Below are 27,138 nucleotides of genomic sequence, written 5' to 3' on the forward strand. Positions count from 1 at the left end.
GTCAGCCTGCTCTTAAAGTTTTGGGCCAGCCAGAGCTACATGATAAGACCCATTTCAAAAGTAAAAAAATAAAAAAAATACTAATATTTTTACCTGAAGTTATTTTGTCTAGCATTCTAAATCATCCTAGTACTGTGTGTGTGTGTGTGTGTGTGTGTGTGTGTGTGTGTGTGTGAGTGCGTGTGTTTCGGGGCAGAGGGAGGGTTCAAGACAGGGTTTCTCCATGTAACCCTGGCTGTCCTGGAACTCCCTCTGTAAACCAGACTGGCCTCAAACTCACAGAGATCCACCTGCCTCTGTCTCCCAAATGCTGGGATTAAAGGTGTGTGCCACCACCACCCAGCTCTAGTACTGTTTATTAAAGCTAATTGTTCACAAAACTTTCATATTAGAAGTTCCTGAAATGTGAGTTTTTAGATTGATTTATTTTACGAGTGTTTTGCCTACATGTATGTATGTATACCACATGCATGCCAGTTGTCCACAGAGGTCAGAAAAGGGTGTTGGATCCCATGGAACTGCAATTATGGGTGGCCATGTGGGTGCTGGGAACTTAACTCAGGTTCTCTGAAAGAGCAGCCAGTGCTCGAAGTCCTCAGTCAACTCTCCAGCTTGCCAAGATGTGTTTTAAAGGCTATTATTATGAACATAATGGGAATACAGACCCATTTCAAAGACAGCTCACACCTGCCGACTGAAATACACCAGTAGTTTAATGAGTGAGCGTCAACTCTTCCTGTTCCTGGAGCACACGCACTACCTCAGGGGGAGCTAAACAGGCAAGCCTTTCTCTGTAACTGGATTTCCACCTACTCACTCTAAAACACGGCTTCAAATGTGAAATTCCTGAAGCTCGTATTCTAGCGTTTGCTAGCATCCGTTCACAGCTCGGTCCCCTGGCTACTTCCCCATGTGGAGCCTCGCCCATCAAACTGTGCTCAAGGTCCAGCAAAAGTCACACACAGTCCGGGACAGCGTCTCCAATACTTCCCCAGCACCTACTAGAACCTCTTTATCTTGATTTCAGAACTCTGAGGTAGTTTCTGCCTGTCTGAGCCCCTCCTCGCCCTGCCTGTGGACAGTTATTTGGTCTTCCCCACAGCTTCAGCACTATGCCTCGCCTACAGTACTGCCAAATGGGATCAAAATCACTCCTTCGGGGAGCACGAGGGGTTTTTCTCTTCATATGCCTTTTCTCTTTTTTTATTTCCACTGATTTCAAAACATCCATATTCATTGAATAACTTTAGTTCACTTAATTTGCCATTTCAAATCACTTGCTGTAAGACTCTCATGGGAGCGTAAGCACCTCAGAGCTGAGAGCCTCACAACAGAACACAACACAGTGCCTCCCCATCAGACTCTCGGCCTCAGGACAGAGGCCAAAGTGAGGAATCTTCTCCTGAACACGCGCTCTCAGACACCCTGAAATCCTAAACCTCCTGAGCACACACGGGCCCTCGAAGTGTTTCAGACTTCAGAACATTTGGGATGCTGAGTTTTTTTCATCAGGACTGCCTAGCCATAACACTGTAGACACTACAGAACCCCACAGCCTGGAAAGCTCTGGTCACTATGGCTTGTGTTGTTCAACACAGTTATTAAATGCAGGAGAATTAGCAGGAACAGCTCACTGGAGCCCAGATCTCTGAAATACTGCACCTAAATTCTCAACAGTCTCTCTTCACCACCACCAGAAGTAAGTATGTATATATCACACATTCTAAGTGACACAGGGCTCCAGGCCCGTCTGGGGAGGAAGGCCTTAGCGCTGACTTGACAACACTTCCCCTCCCTCTCCCTGTGCGAATGAGAATTAGAGAGTGGACCAACACTCAAACAGCTACACAGCACAATGGGGAACGGCAGCCCAGACAAGCCCAAAGTAATCTACTCTCACAATGGGGAACGGCAGCCCAGACAAGCCCAAAGTAATCTACTCTCACAATGGGGAACGGCAGCCCATACAAGCCCAAAGTAATCTACTCTCACATCCCATAAATAGACGGAACAGACTCAATATAAGCCCCAACTTAATACAAAAATCAGTTCCAACAGTTTCAGCCCTTCCTCTGGTCCTACGAATGTACCATGTTCACTCTGAATGTAACAGTACGTGAGTCTCTCCCACCCCCAAATAACTCCCTCATGGCTTTACTGCAGTGGGCTCCGCTGATCTGCAAGCCCGAGGTACTGACCCCGGGGGTCGATTCAATTACCTGTTGAATGAGTGAGCGAGCCTCCTCAGAAACGCAGTCTGGCATGTTCAAAGTGGTGTGGGTATTTATTCCTGCGGGATGGCACTCCACCAGCGTCTGAAACAGCCAATCAGTTACATTTCTTATCCCAAGTCACATCACACCCTGCTATACCACGGGGCACTCAGACAGCAGCTACAGAGAGCTGACACCATCTAACGTGGAGGCACAGCCGTCAACACGGCGTCACCGAGACAGATTAGGAAGGAGCTGACAGTCGCCATGCCCCCGTCACAGGCTGTGCCACCGTCCCTTCTCCTCCCCAACCAGAAAGCTGAAACAACACACAGGCTCCACAGGGGGACTTGACAGCTTTGAAGGAACTAATGTTCTGGGAAATCTTTCCAGGGTGGAGTTTGTCCACCACCACCTTAACGCGTGGACAGTTACATTTTACAGTTTGCCTACGAATGCCAGCTCCTGTGTACTCCACGGTGATCAACAAAGTGGGACCACGCAACTACTCCTGGTTCCTCCGAGGAGGCAACAGGCACAAGACTCAGCTAAGGTCTATTAACCTCAAGCGTCAAGCTTAAAAGTTCCTAATAGGAGCGAGTGCACGCTGTCCCCATCTTAGAATAGAGAGAGGAATGTGCGGTGTAGGAGGAAAGACACTACCTTTAATGTCAACATTAGCTTTTTAAGACTGAATGTCCCCTGGATTCAGACAAGAACCTGAAAGAATCTAGAGGATTCTAACACATGCCGGTGACGACCCCACAGATGTGGTTCTGCTAATGCTGTCTCGCTAGGCGGGCGGGGGAGGAGCCGAGCCTCTCGCTGGGTAGCTATGGTATGGCAGAGGATTGCCATCAACTGTTCAATGTTACAGGGCTTTTTTAAAAATCAGTATCTTGATACATTCCTCTGCCTGCTTCTGACATTGAAGTTTTCCTCAGCCCTGGCTACAGGAAAGGCTAATGCGCTTGACTTGGAGTCAGGGCGGCAGCTGGATGCATGCACTAGGTGTCTAGGTCACTGCATACCTTGCCAGTGAGAAGTTCGAAGAGGACAGCGCCCAGGCTCCACCAATCACAAGCTTCCGTTTCTTCTGTGACTGCTCCAACCTCTAAACACACCAAAAAAGGTTGATATTAAAATTCCAGAGGTCAATTAAACTTTCAAAATTAACATGTATTAGCAAGGTGACCTTGTTAATGCTGAGAGAGCAAATACTAAACACTCATGGGCTTTCAAATCCCTGAAAGTCCCTTCTCTCTTTGCTCACCTACTGGGGTTGCATTTTTTTCCCGACATAGTCATACATTAAACGGAGACATTTGTTCTCTGGTTGACGGAGGGACACCTTCAAGACACTGTGCTTAAGGTTTCCTGAACCAACCAGATCAGCACTTGTTCCCTCTTTCAGATTCGAGGGAGCACAGCTGATTTCCCCGGTCAAACCATCTTTTGTTTTAGAAATAAAGACTCCCTGTGACCAGACGGCACTTTAAAAATTACCTAGGCCAGCATAAAAACCCCGTTAGAAACCAGGGGCACACGTCACCCAATGTCACGTAAGAGCGGATGACCCGCCTCTCCCTTCATCTCTCAGCTTCTTTCACTGAAGAAGGAGCCTGTGAAATGCGAGCCCACTCATTCTGAAGTACAAAAGAAATACTGCTTAAAGCCATAAGCGAAAATGCTAGGGGCTTAGAATGGCCAGAAACCACAGTTCTACCTGTTCGCTCCTGGAGGAACTCTGAAGTATCATCTTTCAGGTCGCTACACAATGAGCACCGATTCTGAGGCTACAGCCACTAAATCCTGCCCGAGACCTTGTTCATTCTTCCATAATGATAGCTCATCAGTCCCAAGGCCTTGCTAGGATCTGCCCTCTGACACCATCCCAACAAAAGCAGCTTGACTACAGGGAGCCTACGACTCAAGACAAAATATGCAGAAGTTTCTAGAGGGTCGGTGAGAACTTGAAAAGTAAGTGAAGCAAGCATAGGAACCCTGGTTTTAACCAACACTCTGCAGAGCCCTTGAGGGAGCCCTACACGACTCTCAGGACATCGAGCAAGGGCTGCGTGACACTATCCCTCAGGCAAAGTACCAGATTTGGGCCATTTCAGCAGTCTCTTGTTGCTTCTTTGGGGCTGCAAACAGTCTAAGCATAACTAGGCCCGTGCCACAGACCTTCCCAGCCTGTCTCTGCCTACAGGGCTTCACACCAACCACAACCTCTATTCTCTGATGAGCTGACCTCAGCTATGCAGCAGAAAAGAAACACACTAGTTCTTGCCAACTGTTTTCCAAGTAACTGAAAGACCACAATCCATCTAGCAGTGTGTGTAAACTGTAAAGAGCGTGTGCATTGCAGGACCGTGTTGAGTGACATCTTTACATAGGACCGAAGTACAGAATTCTGATTAAAGAGTGATAGAATTGACAAATATTTTAGTGACCTGCCTCTGGGGTGGCGAGATTTCCAGTACTCATCAATGACATAAACATCTCATTGGCCCGATCTCAAGAGCGGAGTGAGATGGTGAGAAGCAGGCAGGTGTGCAGGACAGTGCTTGGCGTAGGGAGGGCCTGGGTGCTCCCTCCCAGTTTCTACAAACTTGACATTCCCTGTTAGAAGGCTGGACTAGATACTGGAGGCCTGGCGTGAGTCTCAGATCTCTTCTGGAATGGGTGAGTTTGATCTGACTCAGCCTACCCACTTCCCTTCCTGCCCCCAACTGTTTACCTCTCAGACACAACAAGCTCCACCCTCTAAAGGCTCCCAGGCCTTACACTAGTTTTCAGTACTGTGACAGTACTATATCTGATATCACTCAAGGGAGGAACAACTTGCTTTGGCTCGTGGTTTGTAGTCTCAGTCTAGGCTGGCCAGCTTCCTTGATTATGGCTCCAAAATGAAGCAAGCTGGGGGGGAGGGGGCATGGCAAAGCAAAGCTCTCACCTCATGGAGACCACCTCGCCATCACAGGCCTTCAGCAACTCACTTTCTCTCCAAACAATATCATCAACTCAGCACCCATCGGCGGGTCACTCACTGGCAAGACCATCCAACCCAGCCGCTTCCCCACAGCCCAGCAGCTAGCAACCACACCTTAGCACAGCCTCAGAGAACATTCCAGATTCAGATCGTAAGGGGCCTAAAGGGACTGCCGGCCCCCTGAGAACCTGTGGGCAAGAATATAAAGGCCACTGCATTGTTTGGGCTTCTGACCAGAGGGACTGGTGCACGAGGACCACTGTGTGCAGCTTGCAACACTCGGAAATGACTTTGCATCAAGCAGGGGCTGATTGATGTGGCATTGGCATCGTGAGCCACTGTGCCTGGTTTCCTAGGTGACTCTAATCTACAACAAAGAGTTCTGCACATAGGTAAGATACAAAGAAGGACTTTCTAGCAGCTGGAGGCTCAAATGTTAGAACAAGTGAACTAAGTTCTCACTGAACTCCTGTTTCACGGGCTTTAAACAAAGTATCTCTCCTAATTATCAGAATGAATGACGTTGGTGGCCTTTTTAATACCCTTGAAAAACAATTATTCCCAGATTAAGGTTTTAAGATATAAGATGGAATTATACTGCTAAAAAGAAACTGAGGTTTTTGTGGTTGTCAAACCCACCGCTCTAAAACTGCTTTTCTTGCAAAATCTTAAAAATATTAAAACTCTAATACAAAGCAAGGGCAGTGACTTCACAGACAGCTACAAGACAGTTCATACATTCACTGCAAGAACAGAACGGTCCCCCCCCACCCCCCCACCCCCACCCCCCCGCTCAGATGGCTCAGCAGGTAAGAGGAAAGCCGGATGTGGTGGCTGATGCTCACAACCCCAGCACTCCCGGATGAGATGGAAGACTGGCCTATCAGCCAGGGGCTCCCGTGAGAGCAGCACTGGATCCAAGGCCTCCACACTGCAGTACTCTCCCAGACCCCAAAACAAGACTAACCAAGGTTCTAATGTAGAGAATTAAGGAAATGCCACAGAAAGCTGGAGCAAATTTTAAGTGCAGGTGACAGGGAAGCCAGGACACCTTTTAGACCTAAGTCCATTTGAAAATCCTCTGAAGCATGTTGAAGGCCATCCTACCGACTTCAAAATGGCTTTATTAGACACCCCAAAGGGTTGACTTCCCATTTGCCCCCGCACCACCACTCCATCCTGTCTCTGCAACTTCTAGGCTGGGTGATGTCCTTGTTTGCCACAAGTACAGTGGTCTCCCAGCACTGAGCAAAATGGCCAGCAAAAACTAACTTCCCATAAAAACATGACAGGACAGGGGCCCCTAAGAATCAGAGGTTTTGTCTGTGCGTCACGGAGACAAAGGACGGGGCTCTGGCTCTGAGACCGAGCGCTGCTCTAAGATGAGGAACCCGGTTTCTTCCACCCCTTCCAGCTCTAGTGACATTAATTCCATCTTCCAGAAACGAGCTTTCTACAGTGCTCATGAGCTGTTCTCATAGTTCCTCCCCCTCCATTAGCTTAGATGCCACCGTTGACAAGCGTGCTCCAGTCTCTGTCTCTGCCCACGTAATGCCCTCCCACCTCCCCTCAGAACTCACTGGTGGCCTGGGCAATGAAGGTGCACATCTCACAGTGTGAAGACAGAGTGGCTGGGATTATATTTCAGCTCTTCAGGAAAAAAAAATTATGACAGCATCTAGCATGTCCAAACAGTTAATAAACTCTAGAATTTCATTTAGTACAACCCATTCTAGTTCATACCTTCAGTATAGAATCTTAATTCCTACTAAAGATTCAAGCATCACATTCCCTGGGGTACAAACATGGATAGAACAGCAAAGACTACAGGACCAGAAGCCAGATGCCCCCTTGTCTTACTAGTGCTGACTGTATCCACAACTCTCAACAAGTCAGGATAGTTTTCAGAAAAATAATATGGTCTGTAGTGGTTTTAAAAAAAAATGCCCCCCAAAGGGAGTGGCACTATTAGGAGGTGTGGCCTTGTTGGAGGAAATGTGTCACCGTGGGGGCGGACTTTGAGATCTTTTTTGTTCAAAGTTCAATCAGTGTAACTGTCAGCCAACTTCCTGTTGCCTGCAAGATGTAGTAGCACCCCCAGCTCCAGCACCATGTCTGCCTGCACTCCACCATGTTCCTCATCATGACGATAACGGACTGGCCCTCTGAAACTGTAAGCAAGCCACCCCAATTAAACGTTCTCTGTATGAGAGTTGCCATGGTCATGGAGTCTCTTCACAGCAAAAGAAACCCTGACTAAGATATGGTCTCAGCAATGCGACCACCCAAGGCTGAAACACAGAACGAGAGCTGCTTAGCTGTGGTGGCATTTCATTTGCATTTTAATAAATAAAACTTGCCTGAGGTCAGAAAAACAAATTAGCCTTCTCCCAGCCCAAAATGACTGTTTGACCTGAGTCCAGAGGTGTATACAGTGAGCAGCTCCTGAGACATAAAGCAACAGAAGCGGAAAGTGTGGACATACTTCTGAGCCCCTGCTAGTGGCAGGCCTATGATCCCAGAACTCAGAGGCCAGAGCCGAGGAGCACCAGTCTGTTTACAAAGAGAGACCCTAGGGCTGGAGCGACGGTTCAGTGGTTAAGAGCATTGGCTGCTCTTCCCAAGGTCTGGGAGACTCTGCCCCCACCCACCCCTAAAAAGAACTGGTCTCCAGCCACAGCACAGCGGCACAGAGGCCAAGCCCAGCGCACATTCGCAGGCCTGAGGAAATGTGCAGACACTGGGGACAGAGCTGCCGGCCCAACATGCAGAGTCAGTACCACCTACACACCTACAGGACCAGGCCTGTGACTCCAGGCTACGCAGTCTGAACTCAATTTAGCAAAAGCTCAAGTCAAAAATAAAACCAAAGACAGAGCTAAAACTCTGCTGGGAGCCATACTTGAAAACTGAGAAAACAAGAAAATCAGGTTACCCTCACTCAGGCTTTGAATGAAAGCCACCTTCCGACAACGCTTCACACAGATGCGGCCACTGTTAATTTCTTAAATATGCCTCCTAGATCGAGGCATGACAGCTCAACCTGTAATTCCAACCCTTGTAGTTCGAAGCAGGATGATTCGCAGGTTTGAAGCAAGTCTAGGCTACACAGTGAGTCCCAAGTCGTCTTGGCCTACAGTATGAGACTGTCTCAAAAACCAAACACTCACACAGCACCACAACAACCAAGGGCATGGAGAAGGGTCACATATCTATAGATATATGAATATGCTAGATTGTTCTTAGCCACACTCTTAAAAATATGTAAAATTCTTAGAGACTTTACTTCTTTTCTTTCCCGGGGTAAAAACAAAACTTGATATATATAATAAAAAAAACTTTTTAAATGATATTTCCATTAAACCAACATTCACACATCAAACAACGTCTCACAGGTAATGTCACAAACATCTATCAGACAGATGGATCAATTTTAAAGCCACAGGCTCACACACTGCACTCAACGACAGCGTACTCTCTGGGAAAGGGAGAATATAGCTGTCTGATGCTACAGGATACTCTCTGGGAAAGGGAGAATATAGCTGTCTGATACTACAAGATACTCTCTGGGAAAGGGAGAATACAGCTGTCTGATACTACAGGATGCTCTCTGGGAAAGGGAGAATACAGCTGCCTGATACTACAGGATACTCTCTGGGAAAGGGAGAATACAGCTGCCTGATACTACAGGATACTCTCTGGGAAAGGGAGAATACAGCTGCCTGATACTACAGGATACTCTCTGGGAAAGGGAGAATACAGCTGCCTGATACTACAGGATACTCTCTGGGAAAGGGAGAATACAGCTGTCTGATACTACAGGATGCTCTCTGGGAAAGGGAGAATACAGCTGTCTGATGCTACAGGATGCTCTCTGGGAAAGGGAGAATATAGCTGTCTGATGCTACAGGATGCTCTCTGGGAAAGGGAGAATATAGCTGTCTGATACTACAGGATGCTCTCTGGGAAAGGGAGAATATAGCTGTCTGATGCTACAGGATACTCTCTGGGAAAGGGAGAATATAGCTGTCTGATGCTACAGGATACTCTCTGGGAAAGGGAGAATATAGCTGTCTGATGCTACAGGATGCTCTCTGGGAAAGGGAGAATATAGCTGTCTGATACTACAGATTACTCTCTGGGAAAGGGAGAATATAGCTGTCTGATGCTACAGGATGCTCTCTGGGAAAGGGAGAATACAGCTGTCTGATGCTACAGGATGCTCTCTGGGAAAGGGAGAATACAGCTGTCTGATGCTACAGGATGCTCTCTGGGAAAGGGAGAATATAGCTGTCTGATGCTACAGGATGCTCTCTGGGAAAGGGAGAATACAGCTGTCTGATGCTACAGGATGCTCTTTTTTGCAAATTGTCAAAAACTATCTAAGTGTCTGACTTGGTGTGTGTGCTGAGTGTGTGCATACCAGTGCTGACTACACAATCTGAGTGTCTGACTTTTCATGTGTGCATGTGTGTACATGCCAAAATTGACCACACTGCATGCCTGCCCTTGTCTATAAACCTGCATACATGGCTACATGCATGGTGGCTACAGTGTGTGTGTGTGTGTGTGTGTGTGTGTGTGTGTGTCACATGTATATGTCTGCATGTGTGCAGGTACAGGTTGGACATCAGTCTTCCTTGTGGGCTCTCCACTTACTTTCTGAGACAGATCCTCAACGTACCCAAGATGGATAGTTGGGTCAGCTTGGCCAGCCGGGTGGCCAGTGCTCTCCAGGAACCCGTCTCTTCCCACACCCAGTGGTAGGGTGAAAGAAATGTTCCACTGCACCCAGCTTTTTATGTGGGTGCTGGCAGTCCAAACTCAAGCCTTGTCTGTACAGCAGGAACATTCCCAACTGAACCATCATCTCCACAGCACCAAACAACTGGGTAGTCTTTGGGGTCCTAAAACTCCCTCTTGGAAAAACAACCAAGAAAAACACATTATTTTTTAGGATCCGCGAGAAACAATATAAAAATAAAGGCAAAATTTCATTAACTTAATATTAAGTACCGTGCACACACTTATAACAGTGGGGCAGAGGGAAGCTCGCATATCTAAATTCTTCTAAGATTTTTAAGTATGTTGTAAAATTTAAAATAGTCAGGATTTCGTTAAGTTCTAACAAGAGAGCCGGGCATAAGCAGTGCACTTGGATAGTAAAGAAAGGTGGTTAATCAAGCCATCTGTCACTAGTGACATGTGAACCAAGGGAGCGAGCATCCTCTCCTGCTGCAGCATCCCTCAGCTAGCACTGGGAAGCATTAGTCCCACGCTCCCACACAGACAAGCTCTCCCCGCAGCATCTGCTGCTAATTGAAAGGGACTAGAATTACAAAATCCTAGTCAATTTCTCTCACAGCTCTGGCTGTGTGTAAAGATTTTCTATGCAGGGGCGAAGCATTAGTCTTCCACTACAGCTGACGACCAAAGAGCAGAGGGAAAGACGCAAGGAAACATTTTTGTGTGCATCCTTGTAAGGACTCGGCCGTAGGAAGAGGTTAGCGAAGCGTGTCTTGAGTTAGCTCAGTGCATTTTCATTCTATAAATACGACCAGTTGCCTATGAAGATCTATTAACAGCCTAGTTAGTCAATTGTCTATGTCCTCTGTTGGAGCAGTTTCCTTTGATATAACTTCAAAAGTAACTGTCAATATTATACCAATTATGTCTTTATTTCTGGCTCCCAGGCATAGTTCCTGGGACACAGGAGGCATTTAATAAATGTTTGTTGAATACATATTCCAATTGCATCCTATAGCACTGTTCATTCGTGGCATTCAAAGTACCACAAATATCCAAGAATGTTTGTTTTAAGTGCCGTGATCTATCTCAAGTCCTCCGCAATTTTACCCCGTGTTGACTACGAAGTTTAATGGCAGGTGGGACAAAGGTTAGAGCCGTAGGAAATGGAGTCAAGCAATTGCTAACTACAGGACTGTGAGCTAGTTGATAGTGGCTTCAACTGGGGAGCGGAGGGACACCTACCTAAAGCTCCCTCGCAGAGCACAGTGGCTGCCTCTGGGGGGCAGTTTTCTCTGCCACAGGTGGCACGGGTCTGTGACAGGAAAAGGCTGGCCAACACCAGGCAGAAAGAAGATGGAGAAGTCCAGGTTTCCTGGCCCCGCCCAGTGTGAGGACCCAGCCCCTGGAGCTGAGAAAGCTGCGGCTAGCAGACTGGCTCTCTGGGGACCACGGCTCCCAGTGTTTTGTTTAGGGTTTTATCTAAGTTTGGGGTACTACTCTAGATAAAGGAAAATATTTTCATTTGGGAGTCAAGGGTTAAGACAGAGCCTTACCCAAGTCTAGCTGACCAGGAACTCAAGACCCTCCCATCTCTACCTTCCACGCAGCGGGGCCACTGGGGCTAACAGGTCCAATTTAGAGCCAAACTTTTTAAGTTCTCACAACTAAGACAAAAACTTACAAATGCAGGCAGAGCAGTAAGAGTAAAGCTTAGTTGCACTGAAATGAGTGTGGCCAAGAGCATCCTGGACTTAGCTGCACTGAAATGGGTGTGCCCAAGAGCATCCTGGACTTAGCTGCACTGAAATGGGTGTGGCCAAGAGCATCCTGGACTTAGCTGCACTGAAATGGGTGTGCCCAAGAGCATCCTGGGCTTAGCTGCACTGAAATGGGTGTGCCCAAGAGCATCCTGGACTTAGCTGCACTGAAATGAGTGTACCTAGGAGCACCCTGGGCTTAGCTGCACTGAAATGGGTCTGCCTAGGAGCACCCTGAGCTATACCCTCTATTCCAGTCTTCAATGTCACATTTCATTACAGCTTTAGGTGGTCCCTCTCATACCTATAAACTAAATTACCACAGCTTAGCAGCTATTCACAGGGACCCCAGGGTCAACGGCAATTCATCTGGTCAGGTGAGGTTAGCCTACCTAAGTGATCACAACCGCAGATCTTAATCTGCAGACAGACAGACAGACAGGCAGGCAGGCAGGCAGGCAGGCAGGCAGGCAGGCAGGCAGGCAGGCACATCCACCTCCCCCACCCCCCATACAGTGAAAGGAACATTTCGCTCCTCTGTCATATTCCAGAAGCTGTGTTTCCCAAGCTCTCCAGCACTGCTCCGTTGCTTGTGCGCAAGGCACATCCGGCACACAGGGCATAAGAACAGTCTGAAAACGTTCAGGTGTCCCCAGAGTCAGGGCTCTAACCTGGAGTGTTATCCACCAAGACTGTGGCCGTGCCTCCCTCTTTCCTCCCAGGGAACAGGGCGCAGCCCTCCTCCACCTCACACAGCCCTCTCTGAACTCACCTGGGGACTCCAGCCCCTTCCTGCCTCCTCTCCTAATTCAGCTGGAGTCAGGTTTCTGCCCCCGCCCCCAGGGGCTCCTGCGGGGTGGCGAGCAGGATAGGACCAAGGCCTCACTAGCTGGCTCAGGCTAGGCTTCTCCCACTTGACTGGCAACCACGTCCTAAACTTTCCTGAATTATCCCTGAATTATCCACACAACTTGAATCAAAATACTTTTTGATTTTGCTTGATTCAGCACTCTGGGGCCAAAAATTACTTCTTTAAGGAGTTTATAGGTATCGGTACAAGTCATTTTCTTGGGAAATGAAATAAGGAACGGGTAAGTGCCATGTGGCTTCTGGGTGACTGATTATGATAATTCCTAGTGCTACACAGTCTTGCTTCCTCCCTCAGCCCACATTCCTAACAGGAGAAACCAACGGCATGCTCCCTTTTCCACTGACGATCTCACAGCATCCACTCTGAACGGCCATCAGGCGTCACAGTGCTCCTCGACCAAAGCCATCACAGGTGACGGATGAGAAGGCTGAGAGAAGCAGAGTGACAGACACTGCTTTCTCCTCGCTGCTCTGGGCAGGGCTAGTCAGGCCAAGGGCGGCACACTCTGCTGTAAGCGGAGCTTCTGCAGCCCCATCCTCCTTGCCGCCATTAACTTTTGAAAACCTTAGCATTTCCAACATTATCTGAATGGAGTATTTATGAAGAACTACTTGGAAGGAATAAGCCTTCGATGTGGCGTGGAGACTGTATAGGAAAGAAAAATAATAGTTTCAATGAAAGTAGTTGCTCAAAGGCTGCAGAACTTAATGGCTAAGATTCAGCACTCTAGGCCAGCAAGGCTGGTCCGTGGGTACAGAGCTTGCTGCACAGATATGAAGACCTCAGTTCAAAACTACAAACCCACTAAAAGTGCAGGTGGCCTCAAGCCCACCTGCACTCACTGTCCTCTCCGTGGCAGCAGATGGGCTTCTTCACCTGGACAGAAACAACTTCTGACCTGAGCCCCTTTCACTCCGGCATACGGTGGAGAATGAGCGAGAAATTCCCACTCTTTCCTCTCCTTGGAAGAACAGCCTGGCTTCACAGCGAGAACTCGAGGCAAAGGATGGAAAACACCTGCTGAGCTGTCCAGAAAACAAAACATCCACATGCCAGGACCTACTGATCAAGTGTTACATCTCAGCTCAGCACACCTCAGCCACAACTCAGCCTTGCCTTCCGTTACTTTCTTCAGCAGAGGAAGAAAGCCTCCGGGACCACAATCACATTCCCCGCCTATGTCCTCACTACTTCTGAATAGACAGCTTTAGTTGTTGCCTTGTCCCTGTCTGCTAAAGTCACTCTAGGACCCTTACAGTTAAATAAACTCACTTCTTTAAATAATTGTGATTGCTGCTGAGAATCATGCATTCAAAAGTGTCTGGCTTCTTCCTCTAAATGAAAATGTTTTCAATGAAGCTCTCATTTCCACTGTAAATAGTTTATACAAAGACCCTATAGGTAAGCAAAAATATACACTTTTTAAAAAAAGTAAAAATATATACTTTAAAAGTCTTCCAAGCAAAATAATTCTTTTAACTCTGCTGGTAGGTGGGTTTTCACACTAGATGAGCTTGAACTCTAACTGAATTTTGTGTAAGAAGGGAGGGTGTCATGTGGCCGACACAGGTGATTCATTCCTATCAACAAATCTACTTACTACTACGCTCGAGTGCTGAAGGTCCTAGATAACCTGCCCAAGGTCATGTAGCTAGTGAATGCCGGCTCTGGGACCAGCGATGCTCAGTGACACCACAGGCATCCGGTGGTCTCCACATCTGGGACCAGTGATGCTCAGGGCACCTGAACCTACATCACAAGCATCACCTGAAGCTACACCACAGGTATCTGGTGGTCTCCATACTTTCACACCTTCCCTGGGCTGATTCTCCTATCAAACTCCTGGCTATACTGCTGAGTGCCACACTTGGCAAGAAAGAGACAGCAGGGAAACATGTCATAGAGAAGGTCAAAGGGACTCCTCCCCTGAATATATTCCTGGTCTAACTGCAGGGGGCTGGGGGAGCGTGGGAAGGAAGCACGCGACTGTCATGCTCTACACTGAAGTCTGCAGTCGCTTTGCAGCGTGACTTCTGTGTGTTCCATTTTTGCTGTCAGCTGTGAGCTGTCCTCAAGTGTGAAATCGCCTGACCACGGAAGCGAAGCTGTCATTTGACATCTGGGAGCGTGGAGAGGGGCTGCAGTGAAAAATACGCTGGGGCTTCTTCAACCCATGCACACGCTCACTATAAATTCTCCAGGACCATAAGGATTCTGCAAGAAATATCAATGTAGATTTCAAGTATTTAAAATTAAAGCCTCACAGCCAGGCGGTGGTGGCACCCACGTTTAATCCCAGCACTCGGCAGAAGCAGGCAGATCTCTGTGAGTCTGAGGTCAGCCTGGTCTACAAGAGTTCCAGGACGGGCTCCAAAGCTACAGAGAAACACTGTCTCAAATAAATAAATAAAAACCTAAAGCCTCCTACTGGGGTGGAAAATAAGAGCGAGGGTCACACACGGACCTGTCTGAGGGACAACGGGAATGTGGGAAGGACAGTAGCTTAGTGACTACACGTGACTAACCCTGCTCACTCACACGCTCAGTTTTCAGCCAGCCTTTGTATCTCACGGGGTAAGAGTGTACCTTCTATTTCCTGCTGCCTTTGATGGTGAGCGTCGAGACTGCTAAGAAAACACTAGCTGCAGCCCGTACCATCGTATTTGATTTTCCTATTACACTAAAAGTGCCGTAACGAAAATTATTCTGTGCTACCAAGTGAAGAAATGTTTCAAATCCTTGGGCCAAAAGCTTGGAGAAGTTGTGGTTTCTGTAACATTAGAAATAAAATCAGAGTTGGTACAACCAAGCGGCCTGCAGAGAGGTGTGCAGCACCCTGGTTTCTCTCCCGGTGCTCCCAGGAGCTCCTGAAGGAGGGGGTGCCCTGAAGGAGGGGGTGCCTGGAGGGGGACCGTGCTGCGGCCCTGTCTACCTGGCGCACCACTGCTCTGCTTTCTTCTCTTTCTGCCCTGGCACGAAAGGAATCATTTACCATAAGTGGTGTCTGTTTGTAAGACCTTGCTGGATACCCGAAGGAGCAAGACGCCTCTGAACACAGGGCTGGGTCTGGTGCATGAATTCGTATTCTCAAGACCCTCTCGATGGAGCGCAGCTGCAGCCATTTAAGGGCCGGCGTTTTCAGAGACGGAGACAGAGACAGCTCCGCGGTTTTTGTCTTTGTGTTGTTGGATCTGTTTTCTTTAACATAAGAGGGCAATTTATTTTTTAAGTTCTTAGTTTTATTGAGAAAACTTGCGAGCCCTGAACTGCCTCAGTGGTGCGCATGGCTGGAGGGCTGTGACTTTAAATCTAAGCTCACAAAGTTGGCAGAAGCAATTCTTAAATAACAGAAGGTGGTCATTTGTGTTTCAAAATTTATCTATCTTGCTTTCCCCTCGATTAGACCAAAACATGTTGATTCCCAGGTTTCTGGTCTAAACTTATTTATAGAACAGAATAATGGCCCCCCTGCTAGTCTGGCATTTGCTCAAGTTTCTGTCCATGTAAATCGAATCTGTTACTGGAAATTTTTCTCAAAATATCAAGGCACAATCCACAAGATAAAAGGATACGCTGATGAGATAAAGCACAGGCAAGTGGGTGATGGTTTTCGAATAAACAGGTGCTAAGGATTCCCGGGATGGGGAGGAGCAGGTAAGCTGTATAAGCAGAGAGCAGGCAAAGCTCCTCCTTGCCCTCTGACCTTTACTTTCTGCTGGACGGTCAGCACACACTGAAACACTGGCCCACTACCAGTGAGAGGGAAGCCGATCTGCTCACAGGCAGCACTGCTGGTGGCTCTAAGTGGGCTCTGCACCTCACTCGCCTGCCTCTCCGGGCTTGAGGTTGTGTTAGCGGGAAGGACGCTCCGGTCTGTTTCTCCTTGTTGTAACATTGATCTGTCCAAGGGCTGGAGGGACTCCCCTGCTGCTCATGCTCTGAGCAGCTAAGCAGCTGGAAGGTGCAATTCTTTCATGCAAACAATTACAACAAAGCCTCTGTTTGGACTACAGTTTGGCTGGATTTTCCCCCCAAACACTGTGAAGGACAACAGCCTGGAAGAGGACTGCAGGGGAAAGAATCCATTAATGGTGCACTGCCACCTGCTGGCCAAATTGAGGAGTGGCACTCCCGGAGAGACGAAGTTAGGACTTGGAAACCGGTAAACACAGGCAGTCAGTACCTGAGACCAAGAGTGTATACGGAATAGTTTCATCCCGACATATAGACGCTCTCAGATGCCAAAGCGAGCTGGCCTTGATGTGCTCGAGTGGCAAAATAGCCCAACAGCCACTTTTCGGAAGGGAAGCCCCAGCTGCACAGGCAGAAACAGCGTCCGGAACAGGAACACCACAGCGTTCAGCTCTAACACACAGCACTGGACCCCACTTCAGCATGGGGCACACTGCACTCACAGGGCCTCCCTGTCCTCAGGTGGTTCTAACATGCCCAGAATCCAGTGTAATTAATAAACATGATCGTGCTAGCGGGCACCAAATTAGGACCCGGTGCCTAGGAACTCGGGGTCAAGGGATTTCACTACATTTCTCCTGACTCCAGAAACTACAACAGCGTCAGTTCCCGAGCAGCTGTTTGGGTACGAAGTCTGAGGATTTGTATTATGAGTCGAAAACTTGCCTGTCCTCAGCCCAGCCACTCTTAACAACGAAGGTTCCCTAACAGTGATCAGCTCTTGCATTCCTCATGATCATTTCCCACAAAGCTGAGCCCAACAAGGGAACAGCAACCCGGTGGTAAGCTAACACAAGCTAAACCTAGTGCATGCTGTCTGCTCCATCGGCTGCGACACTTGGCGGCCAGCGGGCGGGTAATGACTAAACTCCTCCTAGAGAGACGCATGCTTGGGACAGGAGAGAAAGCTGTGGACTTGGACAGAGCCCGCTTGCTCTGACAAGAGAGTAACTCAAATCCGATCTATAAGCTCAGCTTTGGCTGCCTCCAGAGGCCCTAATGGCCACAGCAATACATCTGTAATGTTCAAAAATAAAGATCAGGCAGGAAGGGCAAGAGAGACTTCAGTCAAGTACATGGGCCCTTTTAAAGTAGGGGAGTGTGTTTATTATGGTCTCAAATATAGAATGTCTTAAAACATGTTCTCAACTTCCAGGACAGTTCATCCCTGAAGGCATACTGCATCAAAAGAACTCATTTTATCCACTGTTAGCCTTGGGAATTTCACTGACATCTTAAGAAAACTTAATAAAGCTCACCCATGTGAAGAGGCTCAGGGGACCTACGGCCTTGCTTCAGATGCTTCAAAGAATGCAATGAGTTTCCGAAGATACACAAATGCTTTTAACGAGGGCAGTAAGTGTGCACATGTGTGCATGTGTACACACACACACACACACACACCTCTGGGCCACAGACAGCTCAATCCCTTACGTTTCTTCTTTGGAGGGCTGAAGGATGAATGAGCAGACCCAACACATACGTCAACTGCCAGTGCAAAACACAACTTGTACAGAGAAGGAAGAGCCACCGAGCCACCTTTTCAAGTGAAGCGTTTGAGGAGATTGCTCTAACCTGGGGCACAGTACATTCTCGCTATGGCATCGCTGTCACAGGAATCTTCAACCTCACTCCACCTGCTAAAATACGTTAGCTGAATGTGTCCTAAAAACAAAACGACAGGAGAAATCAAAACATTTTTCTCTTCCATTTTCTGCAGAAGCGAACTGTAATTACTCCTTTTGTAGCTAAAAACAGTATCATTAAGAATAATGGCATCATTAAGTACTAGAAGCTATTACTGGGGGTGAATTTGCCGCACTGATAATGAAGCTCTAGACAGGAAATGAAGATACTAATTACAAGATAAAACGCCTACTCAGTTAATTGGAAGCAACAGCGAATAAAAAGAAATGCATTTGCGCAAGTTCCTGACCTCCATCATTCAATAAGATGTTGTTTGGGTTCAGATCACGGCACACAATCCCCTCCCTGTGCAAGGCGTCAAGGGCTACCACCATTTCAGCTGCCCATCTCTGAATGCAGCCCTCTGGGATGAAGAACCTGGAGCTCACTGCTAATTTCTTATCAAGGTCCTCAAAAATCTGGTGGATTTCCTTCTCTCCTCCCAGGGCTAGCACACTTTGCTCCTTGGTCTCAGAGTCTCTCTGAAACAGACAGCGTGGTTCCTCTTTAGCCTGCTCTGTGAACAGTAACACTTCCTCCACTGTGACACTGTCTGTGTATGCACCTGAGCGTGGACTAGAGATGTGGACCGGGCTTTCTCCCGTGTCATGTGCAGTGACCACTGCCTCCACTTGTCCCAGCCCTTCAGACTCGGGATATGAACTGGTTAACAGAAACTGGTCTCCTGAGCTACTGCGATCAGCAGCAGCTGTGAACAACACCCCGAGATCTGCCTGAACATGGTGCTTTGGGGTCACACCACAGGCCAGGGACCTAGTGGGATCACTCAGTTCCTCTTGGCCTTCTTTCCCCAGGCCATGGCACTGTTCAGAACTCAGCCTGAGGCATAAAACATCCGGGGCTTCCATCAGTTTACTTTCCAGCCTGCCCGCACCGGCCTGTGAAAACTTAGTGGGGTCCATTGCTAAAGCCTCTCTGGTTGGCTGCGGTTCACCAGGCAGGTTTACCAGAAGGTCAGGCCTTCCTTCCTCAGCACCACAGACATCCTCAAGAGCAGCTTCTTTGAATGAAATGACCGGGACGGAGTCATCTGAGCCCCTGCTGATGGAGTCCTGAGCTTCAGTCTCCCCCTTGCTTTCTCTGTCTCCATCTGCAAGGGTAAAGAGTGCTTTCAAAGGTTCTGGCTTCAGACCGTGCAACTTCTCACCAAAATCCAGTCCCAGGAGTTCACTTGTACTGTCCTTACTGTCAATCCTAAAGAACTCCATAGGGCTGTTTTTCGACATGGTGAGGGACTGGGACGTCTGAGGGGAACAAGCTGCTCCTGGATCCTCATCACCAGGGAAGAACTTGAGCTGAGTGCTAGGGCTCACACTATCAACAGCAAGGGGTGCTGGGAAACTCAAAGCAGCCCGGGTATCCGCACTCTTCCCTTCGGGCTGCATGACAGACTCCTCATTCAAAGACCCCAGGTCGATCTTTTCCTGCCCGTACTCATTGCACAGCGTCAGGTAGCCAGCTGTGCACTCCTCCTCGGAGCTGGACCCTGAGTCAGGCCATTTGGGAGAGCTGTCCTGGCCGTCGTCTTCCTGATTGCTGTCCTCTTGAGAACTCGGGGTGAGACTCGCCTTCAGCGGCAGGACCTTCAGCATGCCCCCCATGTCGCTCCCTCTGGACTCGAAGCTGCTGCTGTCCTGGGGACTGGCACTTGGCTGCTGCAGGCAGACACGGTGCGGCAAGCACGGTTTCGTTTCCTTAGTGTCGAAGCTTTCCTGAGAACTTCTGTTTAGAAATTTACTGACGTAGGACCAGAGCTTGCCACCTGTGAACAAGTGCAACAGCAAGAATTAAGATCGACACTGGTCCATACTTAAGCCACGGGAAAAAAGATAAGTATTAATAATTAACCAAAAATAAGTTCATTAATATCAAAGATCCAACATGTCAGAGAAGTTAGTGCAATAAAACGTGACACTCTTCTCTAGAGCTCACTGCTGCTAAGTACTGCTGCTAAGTTCTACTGTGAGTACTGCTGCTAAGTTCTACTGTGAGTACTGCTGCTAAGTTCTACTGTGAGTACTGCTGCTAAGTTCTACTGTGAGTACTGCTGCTAAGTTCTACTGCGAGTACTGCTCCTAAGTTCTACTGCGAGTACTGCTGCTTAGTTCTACTGCGAGTACTGCTGCTAAGTTCTACTGTGAGTACTGCTGCTAAGTTCTACTGTGAGTACTGCTGCTAAGTTCTACTGTGAGTACTGCTGCTAAGTTCTACTGTGAGTACTACTGCTAAGTACTACTGCAAGTACGATACAAGCGCATCTCCTGGTGCCAATTACTTTTTAAAAATTTCAACCTATTTCTTCCTATAAAGGGAATTAGTTATAATCCCCACAAAGTTAAAATCTTTAAGTTAAGCATTATTTAGTCTTCTGCTTAGGTCAAAACTTGTCAATTAAAGACTTTTTTTAAAAGACAATTTGCTACTTAAAACTGTCCACTTTAGTATACAGCGATCAACAGCATCACTCCATTCTGAGGATGCCCAGTCCAGAACTGGAAGGGGATCTGACAGCTGGTATATAATTATGCCTTCATAAGTGACATGTTTATTTTACCATCTTCTGCCCCTGGTACATGTCATGTGTTTTGTATGAACAAATACAACTGGGGGAAATTATCTGGGCAACTCTTCATAAGGTGAGCCCCTGAGAAAAGAATACCCTGGCAGTGTGTTCCCATACACACCTCTGGACCCAGAGCCCACTGACATCGCAGAAGTGAGACCACAGACATCAAATGGACATGAAATAACCCAATATGTCCCAACAATGCTGACTAGGTAGTTTCTTACTATAGATTTCTTCTTATTTTAAGCATTAAAAACTCAAAATTAGAGAGGTTGCCTAACTAGAATCTATATTTTAAAAAAATCACAGAAACCATAATGGATTAAACGTTTAATAATTAAAAATCATACCAAAAGAAAAGTTCACTAACCCTGGCGCCAACATCTCAACGGGTGGAGTTACAAATGCGCCCTCAGTGAGGACAGAGACGGCTCCCAAAACTGGGAAGTAAAGGGGTCAGGACAAGCGGTGGGCTCAGCTGCTGCCAAGTCAGAGAACAGCTTCTGCAGCCGCCCTGCCTGCAAGCACTCCACAATGCACATGTCCATATGCACAACAAATACAATTCTTAAAAAGAAGGGGTTAAAATGAGCCTCCCTACTTAGACGAATAGGGTGAACTTTCAGATCGGTTTTCATCAGCAGTTGGGCATCATATACCAAGGCAGCTAGATCAAAATAAATAATCATGAGCAACTGATAAAGTCATTAAACCCGTCCAGGAAGCTTCTACCTCACGGTTCCCTTCAAGGACTTCAGAAAGCCGCAAACCACCCTGCCCTGCGCCCCACAAGGAGGGCAGTGCAGGCTGTGACTGCCAGTGTCAGTCCCAAAGCCTCACTTCTCTTTCTCTCTGCCCCATGCAGTAAGTTACCCCCACTGTGAGGACAGCACAGGCAGTCTCCTGCACGTCCCTGTCCTCTGTAGAGTGCGTTCAGGACTTCCGAGCTCCCTGTATACACACTAACATTTAAGGGTCCACCCTGACTTTCAACTGACTGCCGCAATCTTTTGACAACAGTAACCACTGTGTGAGGCTGTGAAGGTGGAGCCTGGATTTCACTGGAGAGCCTAAGATGTTGGAGATGCCAGAGCTGTGGACTACCTGCCAAGGAGAGCTGCGGACCAGGTGTGGAACCAGCTCAGACAGAAGTGTGCTGCAGTCAACAGAGCTGAAAGGAGTTGGAGATCTGAGGAGCCCTTTGACATCAGCTATGGAGACGTGGAGTTTGGAGTTTGCCCAGCTGGTTTTCAGTCTTAGTATGGGGCTTCCTCACTGGGCCTCCTTTCCTCCCTTTCGGAATGGTGACATAAATTCACTACCATTTTATTTTGGAAGTATGTGATTTGCTTTTTTATTTTGACTTTACAGGGAATTACAGTTAAGAGATTGCATGAATTCCAAAAGAGACTTGGGACTTTCAAACAATGTTGAGATCCTGAAAGACTATCGGGACTTTTGAAGTTAGACCAACTGCGTTTTTGCATGATGATATGGCTACAAGCCTATGGGGAGCAGGAATTGGAATGTGGTGGTTTGAATAAGAATGGCCCTCATAGGTGTATGAATTTGAATGCTTAGTCATCAGGGAATAGAACTGTTTAAAAGGATTAGAAGGATCAAGAGGTGTGGCCTTGTGGGAAAAAGTGTGTCACTGGGGGTGGCTTTGAAGTATCTATCATAAGTCGCACTAGGCCAGCAGGCCAGCGGTCAGCCTCCCGCCCGCCCTCCCCTCCCAGCTGGATCAGGATGTAACTCTCAGTTGCAGCTACAGCACCACGCGTGACATCATGCTCTAAACCATGATGACAATGACTAACCTCTGAAACCGTAACTGCTTTCTTTTATTAGAACGCCCATGGTCATGGTGTCTGTTGACAGCAACAAGCAGTGACTAAAACACTAAGGATTTAATGTTTTACCAGCCTCTGCGGCGGCTTCAGCAGGCACAAGCCGCGTGCCGCTCCTTCCCTCTCACACTGCAGCACTCTGCCATTTTACCGCTGTCTCCTCTCAGGACAGCAAGACCTTCACAGCTGCAGGAAAGAATTCTACCTAGCATGTAAAACACATTTCATAAGTAGTTATTAAACTGAGCTATAAATATATGGCATCTTTATAAGGTTTTTAAGAAGCTTTCGTTGAAAATGTCTGTAAATACAAATTGTATTATGTATAAGGACTCAAGCGCTCTTCCTATGATACAACATATGGCTTTACTGCAAAATTCTTAGCAGATGCCCAAGAGTAAGAAAAGCAGAAGGCACAAAACCCAGCGCAATCTCTGCTCCCACCAGAAACAGACACTACTGCCCACTCCTTTATTCTCAAGCTTTCACTCATGACTAACATGGCGTCGTACAAACGTTTTCACGGGAAAATGAGTTTAAATGGCACAGCACGGCCACATGGCAGGTTTATAAAACAGCTAAACACGCCTTTGCTACTGAATATTCTCCAGTATAGTCTCCAGTCTTTTACTGTATAAACTATTTAAAATAGTAAACCACTGGCCATCTCTAGACACGTCATCAAGCCAGGCCCCCAGAAGTGAGAGTCATCAAGAAAGAGACAGATCCTCTATAGCCAGGCTGGCCTGGGGTTGGCAGGTAGATGAGAAGACCCTGGATCTCAATCCCCTGCCTCTAGCTGGGGCACAGGTCCTGAGATCACCACCAGGTATGTGACAGTGAGCTGAGGAGTGTGGGTATCTCTAAGGTTCACGTGCTGGCTGCTGCATTGCCCTACCAGAATGCCCTCTGCAGGCAAGGAACAACACAGCAGCTCTGTCAGCAAGCTGCCTGTACTAGACATTAGCAATTAGTCATTTTATTAATCATCATACCATCCTGTTTAATTTCCACTGTTTTCACCATTGGGTAACAATCTTAAATGTGACTGTTGGTGTTTTTGGAACCTTCTAGGCTCACACAAGTTCCCTGACATGAATTATAAAAACCGGGTTTCCAGGCAGGAAAGGGGCTGTCCTGGCGCCTCTAGCTTTACTCTCGGCAGCCGGCATGGAGCAGAGTTCGATACAGACCACATGCTCTCCCGCACCGCTAACCATGAATCACACAACCAGGACAAATCATTCCTGCAACACTGAGCATGGTCTGCTTTCTTCAGAATCAAGACCCACCCTAACAAATGTACATCCCCAAATATCAACATCATCATGACAACAACATTACCTAAAAACTGTAGGTCATTAAATCTCTAACATAAGTAGAGAATACCCGAAATATTGATCATTCTAGCACATCAAGCATAAGTGATATTTTCTAGACCCCTTTGAAGCATAGGAAGTTGCAATTATTGAACCATCTTAAGCTATAAAATAGTAACTCATAACATTTAATTAAACCCCTCTGTCTTTCATTTTAATTTTGGTTTTCTACAAGACTGCACAGTAAATATGTGAACTTGCCTGAGTGGAATTAGAACTTGGATTTAGCACAGATGATATTCCTAGAGCAATGGGAAAAGTCACCTTTGACCTAGAAATTCCCACTTCAAGACATCTGCCCTACAAATAATTATTAAAAACAAAATAAAAATGCACAAAGATACATACATGCAAGTAACTGAACAGTTCACAATGCAAGTAGGAGAGAAAGAGTTGCATCATGGGACATGTGAAGTACCAATCTGCAGCCATGCATGCTCGCCACATGCCTACCCTAAGAGACATGCATGCTCGCCACATGCCTACCCTAAGAGACATGCATGCTCACCACATGCCTACCCTAAGAGACATGCATGCTGCCACATGCCTACCCTAAGAGACATGCATGCTGCCACACGCCTACCCTAAGAGACATGCATGCTCACCACATGCCTACCCTAAGAGACATGCATGCTGCCACACGCCTCTACCCTGAGACATGCATGCTTACCACATGCCTCTACCTTGAGACATGCATGCTCGCCACATGCCTCCACCCTGAGACATGCATGCTGCCACACGCCTCCACCCTGAGACATGCATGCTGCCACACGCCTCTACCCTGAGACATGCATGCTCGCCACATGCCTCCACCCTGAGACATGCATGCTCGCCACATGCCTCCACCCTGAGACATGCATGCTGCCACATGCCTCCACCCTGAGACATGCATGCTGCCACATGCCTCTACCCTGAGACATGCATGCTGCCACACGCCTCTACCCTGAGACATGCATGCTGCCACACGCCTCTACCCTGAGACATGCATGCTCGTCACACGCCTCCACCCTGAGACATGCATGCTGCCACACGCCTCCACCCTGAGACATGCATGCTGCCATGCGTCTGCCACCCTAAGTACTGTACATATGTAGCAATTTAATCTTCTGTAGGTCCTACTAAGTGCATAGTCACCTTGTCTCTATTTTGCAAACAAAGAAACTGAGGCACAGAGGCTAAGCAGTGTGCCCAAGGTCACAGAACTGGTGACGGGGACAGAACTCACACTCATTGACTAGTCCTTGCTCTGTATTCCAGACTGGCTTTGAATTTATAATCCTCCTGCCTCAATCTGGGATTATGGGTACCACTACACCCAGAGAACTTTCTTGGAAAGAGAGACAGAGACAGAGTCAAGCCAGTCCATCCATCTCACTATGCACTCTACCTAGCCCTGGCCTGGAACTCACTGTGTAGACCAGTCTGCCTTGGACTCACAGGTATGTGCCTGACTCTGCCTCTTGAGTCTGGGATGCCAAGTGTGTGCCACCACACAGTGTACATAACCTTTTATAGCACAGCTCTCTTTACACTCAGAAAGGTGTCTCGTGTACATTGCTAAGATGACAAGCAGACCAGAGGCAACCTTAAGACCTGTTTACATTAAAACACAAAAACAGAAATACCGGGCACAGTGGCTCAGGCCTGTTATCTCAGCACGATGGAGCTGGGGCACAGAAGGAGACTGTGCCCATAGGAGAAAAGAAGCATCTGCTTCTAGGGCCAGGGCTGAGCATCTGCGCAAACAGGAAGGCTCTCTTCACGTCTACAGAGCATTGAGTCTAGAGTCCGTGTGCTAATAATTTGAAACTCAGATAATAGAAAGAGGTCTGGTGGAGAAGTTCCTTCACGGTCTGCTCTGCTCTCATAGCCTGGGCTTCTATCCTGCTCATCTCTTTTTTTTTATATTTTTTTTATTTTTTTTAATTTATTTATTTATTAAGGATTTCTGCCTCCTCCCCGCAACCGCCTCCCATTTCCCTCCCCCTCCCCCGATCAAGTCACCCTCCCTCATCTGCTCGAAGAGCAATCAGGGTTCCCTGACCTGTGGGAAGCCCAAGGACCGCCCACCTCTATCCAGGTCTCATAAGGTGAGCATCCAAACTGCCTAGGCTCCCCCAAAGCCAGTACGTGCAGTAGGATCAAAAACCCACTGCGCCTGCTCATCTCTTTTTCCCTGAGACCCTTCCACACACTGAGCATTCCGCTGGTCACCAGGCTTCCATCTCAGGGACGCTAACACTTACAGCCTTGACTGAACTGTTTCCCCCCACCTCGCTCCCTCAAGTAAAGTTAAGGAGAGCATTAAAAAGAAGTGAATATTTGAAGCCTGTCTTCTAAGCTTGCTCTTGGACACAGGACTGTAAGTAAGCTAGGCAAGTCTCTACCACTAAGACACCTGTGTCTCTTGCGGCCCTCCTGACAACGCTTCCGTTGTAGCCACTTCTGTCTTGGTATTAATAAGCATCCCCAGAATTGGGAACTGGCTCAGTCAGAAAAGTGCTTGCCGGGCGATCTCGGGAGCCCTCATAGAAGCTGGGGGTTAGGTGGCGGTATGCTTGCTACCCCAGCACTTGGAGGATCCCTGGGGCTTGCGGGCTAGCCAGACCAGCCTCCCTGGCAAACTCCAAGTAAGAGACCCTGGCTCAACAGCACAATGTGGACAGCTCTCTACAGCTGACATACATGCATACACACTATCACCAATTCCTATGTCCAAAACTGAAGCTCTGGTTTTTCTGACTCCATCTACTTTCCCTACAACTTGCTAAAGGCCCTTTTCAATGTTTTGAGCCAATGACCCCGGGAATCTTGTCAGTCAGTTCTACCTTTGAAATGCAAACAACAGAAAGTGAGTATGGGTACAGATGCTAACAACATCCTAACACCAGCACACAGCAGCACACAGTCAGCACACAGCAGCACACAGCAGCACACAGCAGCACACAGTCAGCACACAGTCAGCACACAGCAGCACACAGCAGCACACACCAGCACACACCAGCACACAGCAGCACACACCAGCACACAGCAGCACACACCAGCACACACCAGCACACAGCAGCACACACCAGCACAC

At 47.8% G+C, this 27,138-nt stretch overlaps 1 protein-coding gene across 7 annotated transcripts in view; it reads right to left on the minus strand.

Annotated features, from left to right (window-relative positions):
- Rps6kc1 (ribosomal protein S6 kinase C1) overlaps nucleotides 1-27,138 on the minus strand; it is a 155,879-nt gene that overhangs the window by 9,062 nt on the left and 119,679 nt on the right. For 6 of the 7 annotated variants that reach the window (XM_075989456.1, XM_075989459.1, XM_075989457.1 and 3 more), the window contains 4 exons: nucleotides 18,494-20,026; nucleotides 18,133-18,222; nucleotides 3,245-3,327; nucleotides 2,220-2,315 (listed from right to left, as the gene is read on the minus strand). In XM_075989456.1, the coding sequence (XP_075845571.1) occupies nucleotides 2,220-2,315; nucleotides 3,245-3,327; nucleotides 18,133-18,222; nucleotides 18,494-20,026 (1,802 nt within the window). The remainder of the gene's footprint in view (nucleotides 1-2,219; nucleotides 2,316-3,244; nucleotides 3,328-18,132; nucleotides 18,223-18,493; nucleotides 20,027-27,138) is intronic. The other variant, XM_075989458.1, reaches the window with a different exon arrangement.

This window comes from Microtus pennsylvanicus, chromosome 10 (assembly GCF_037038515.1).
Source record: "Microtus pennsylvanicus isolate mMicPen1 chromosome 10, mMicPen1.hap1, whole genome shotgun sequence".
NCBI lineage: Eukaryota > Metazoa > Chordata > Mammalia > Rodentia > Cricetidae > Microtus > Microtus pennsylvanicus.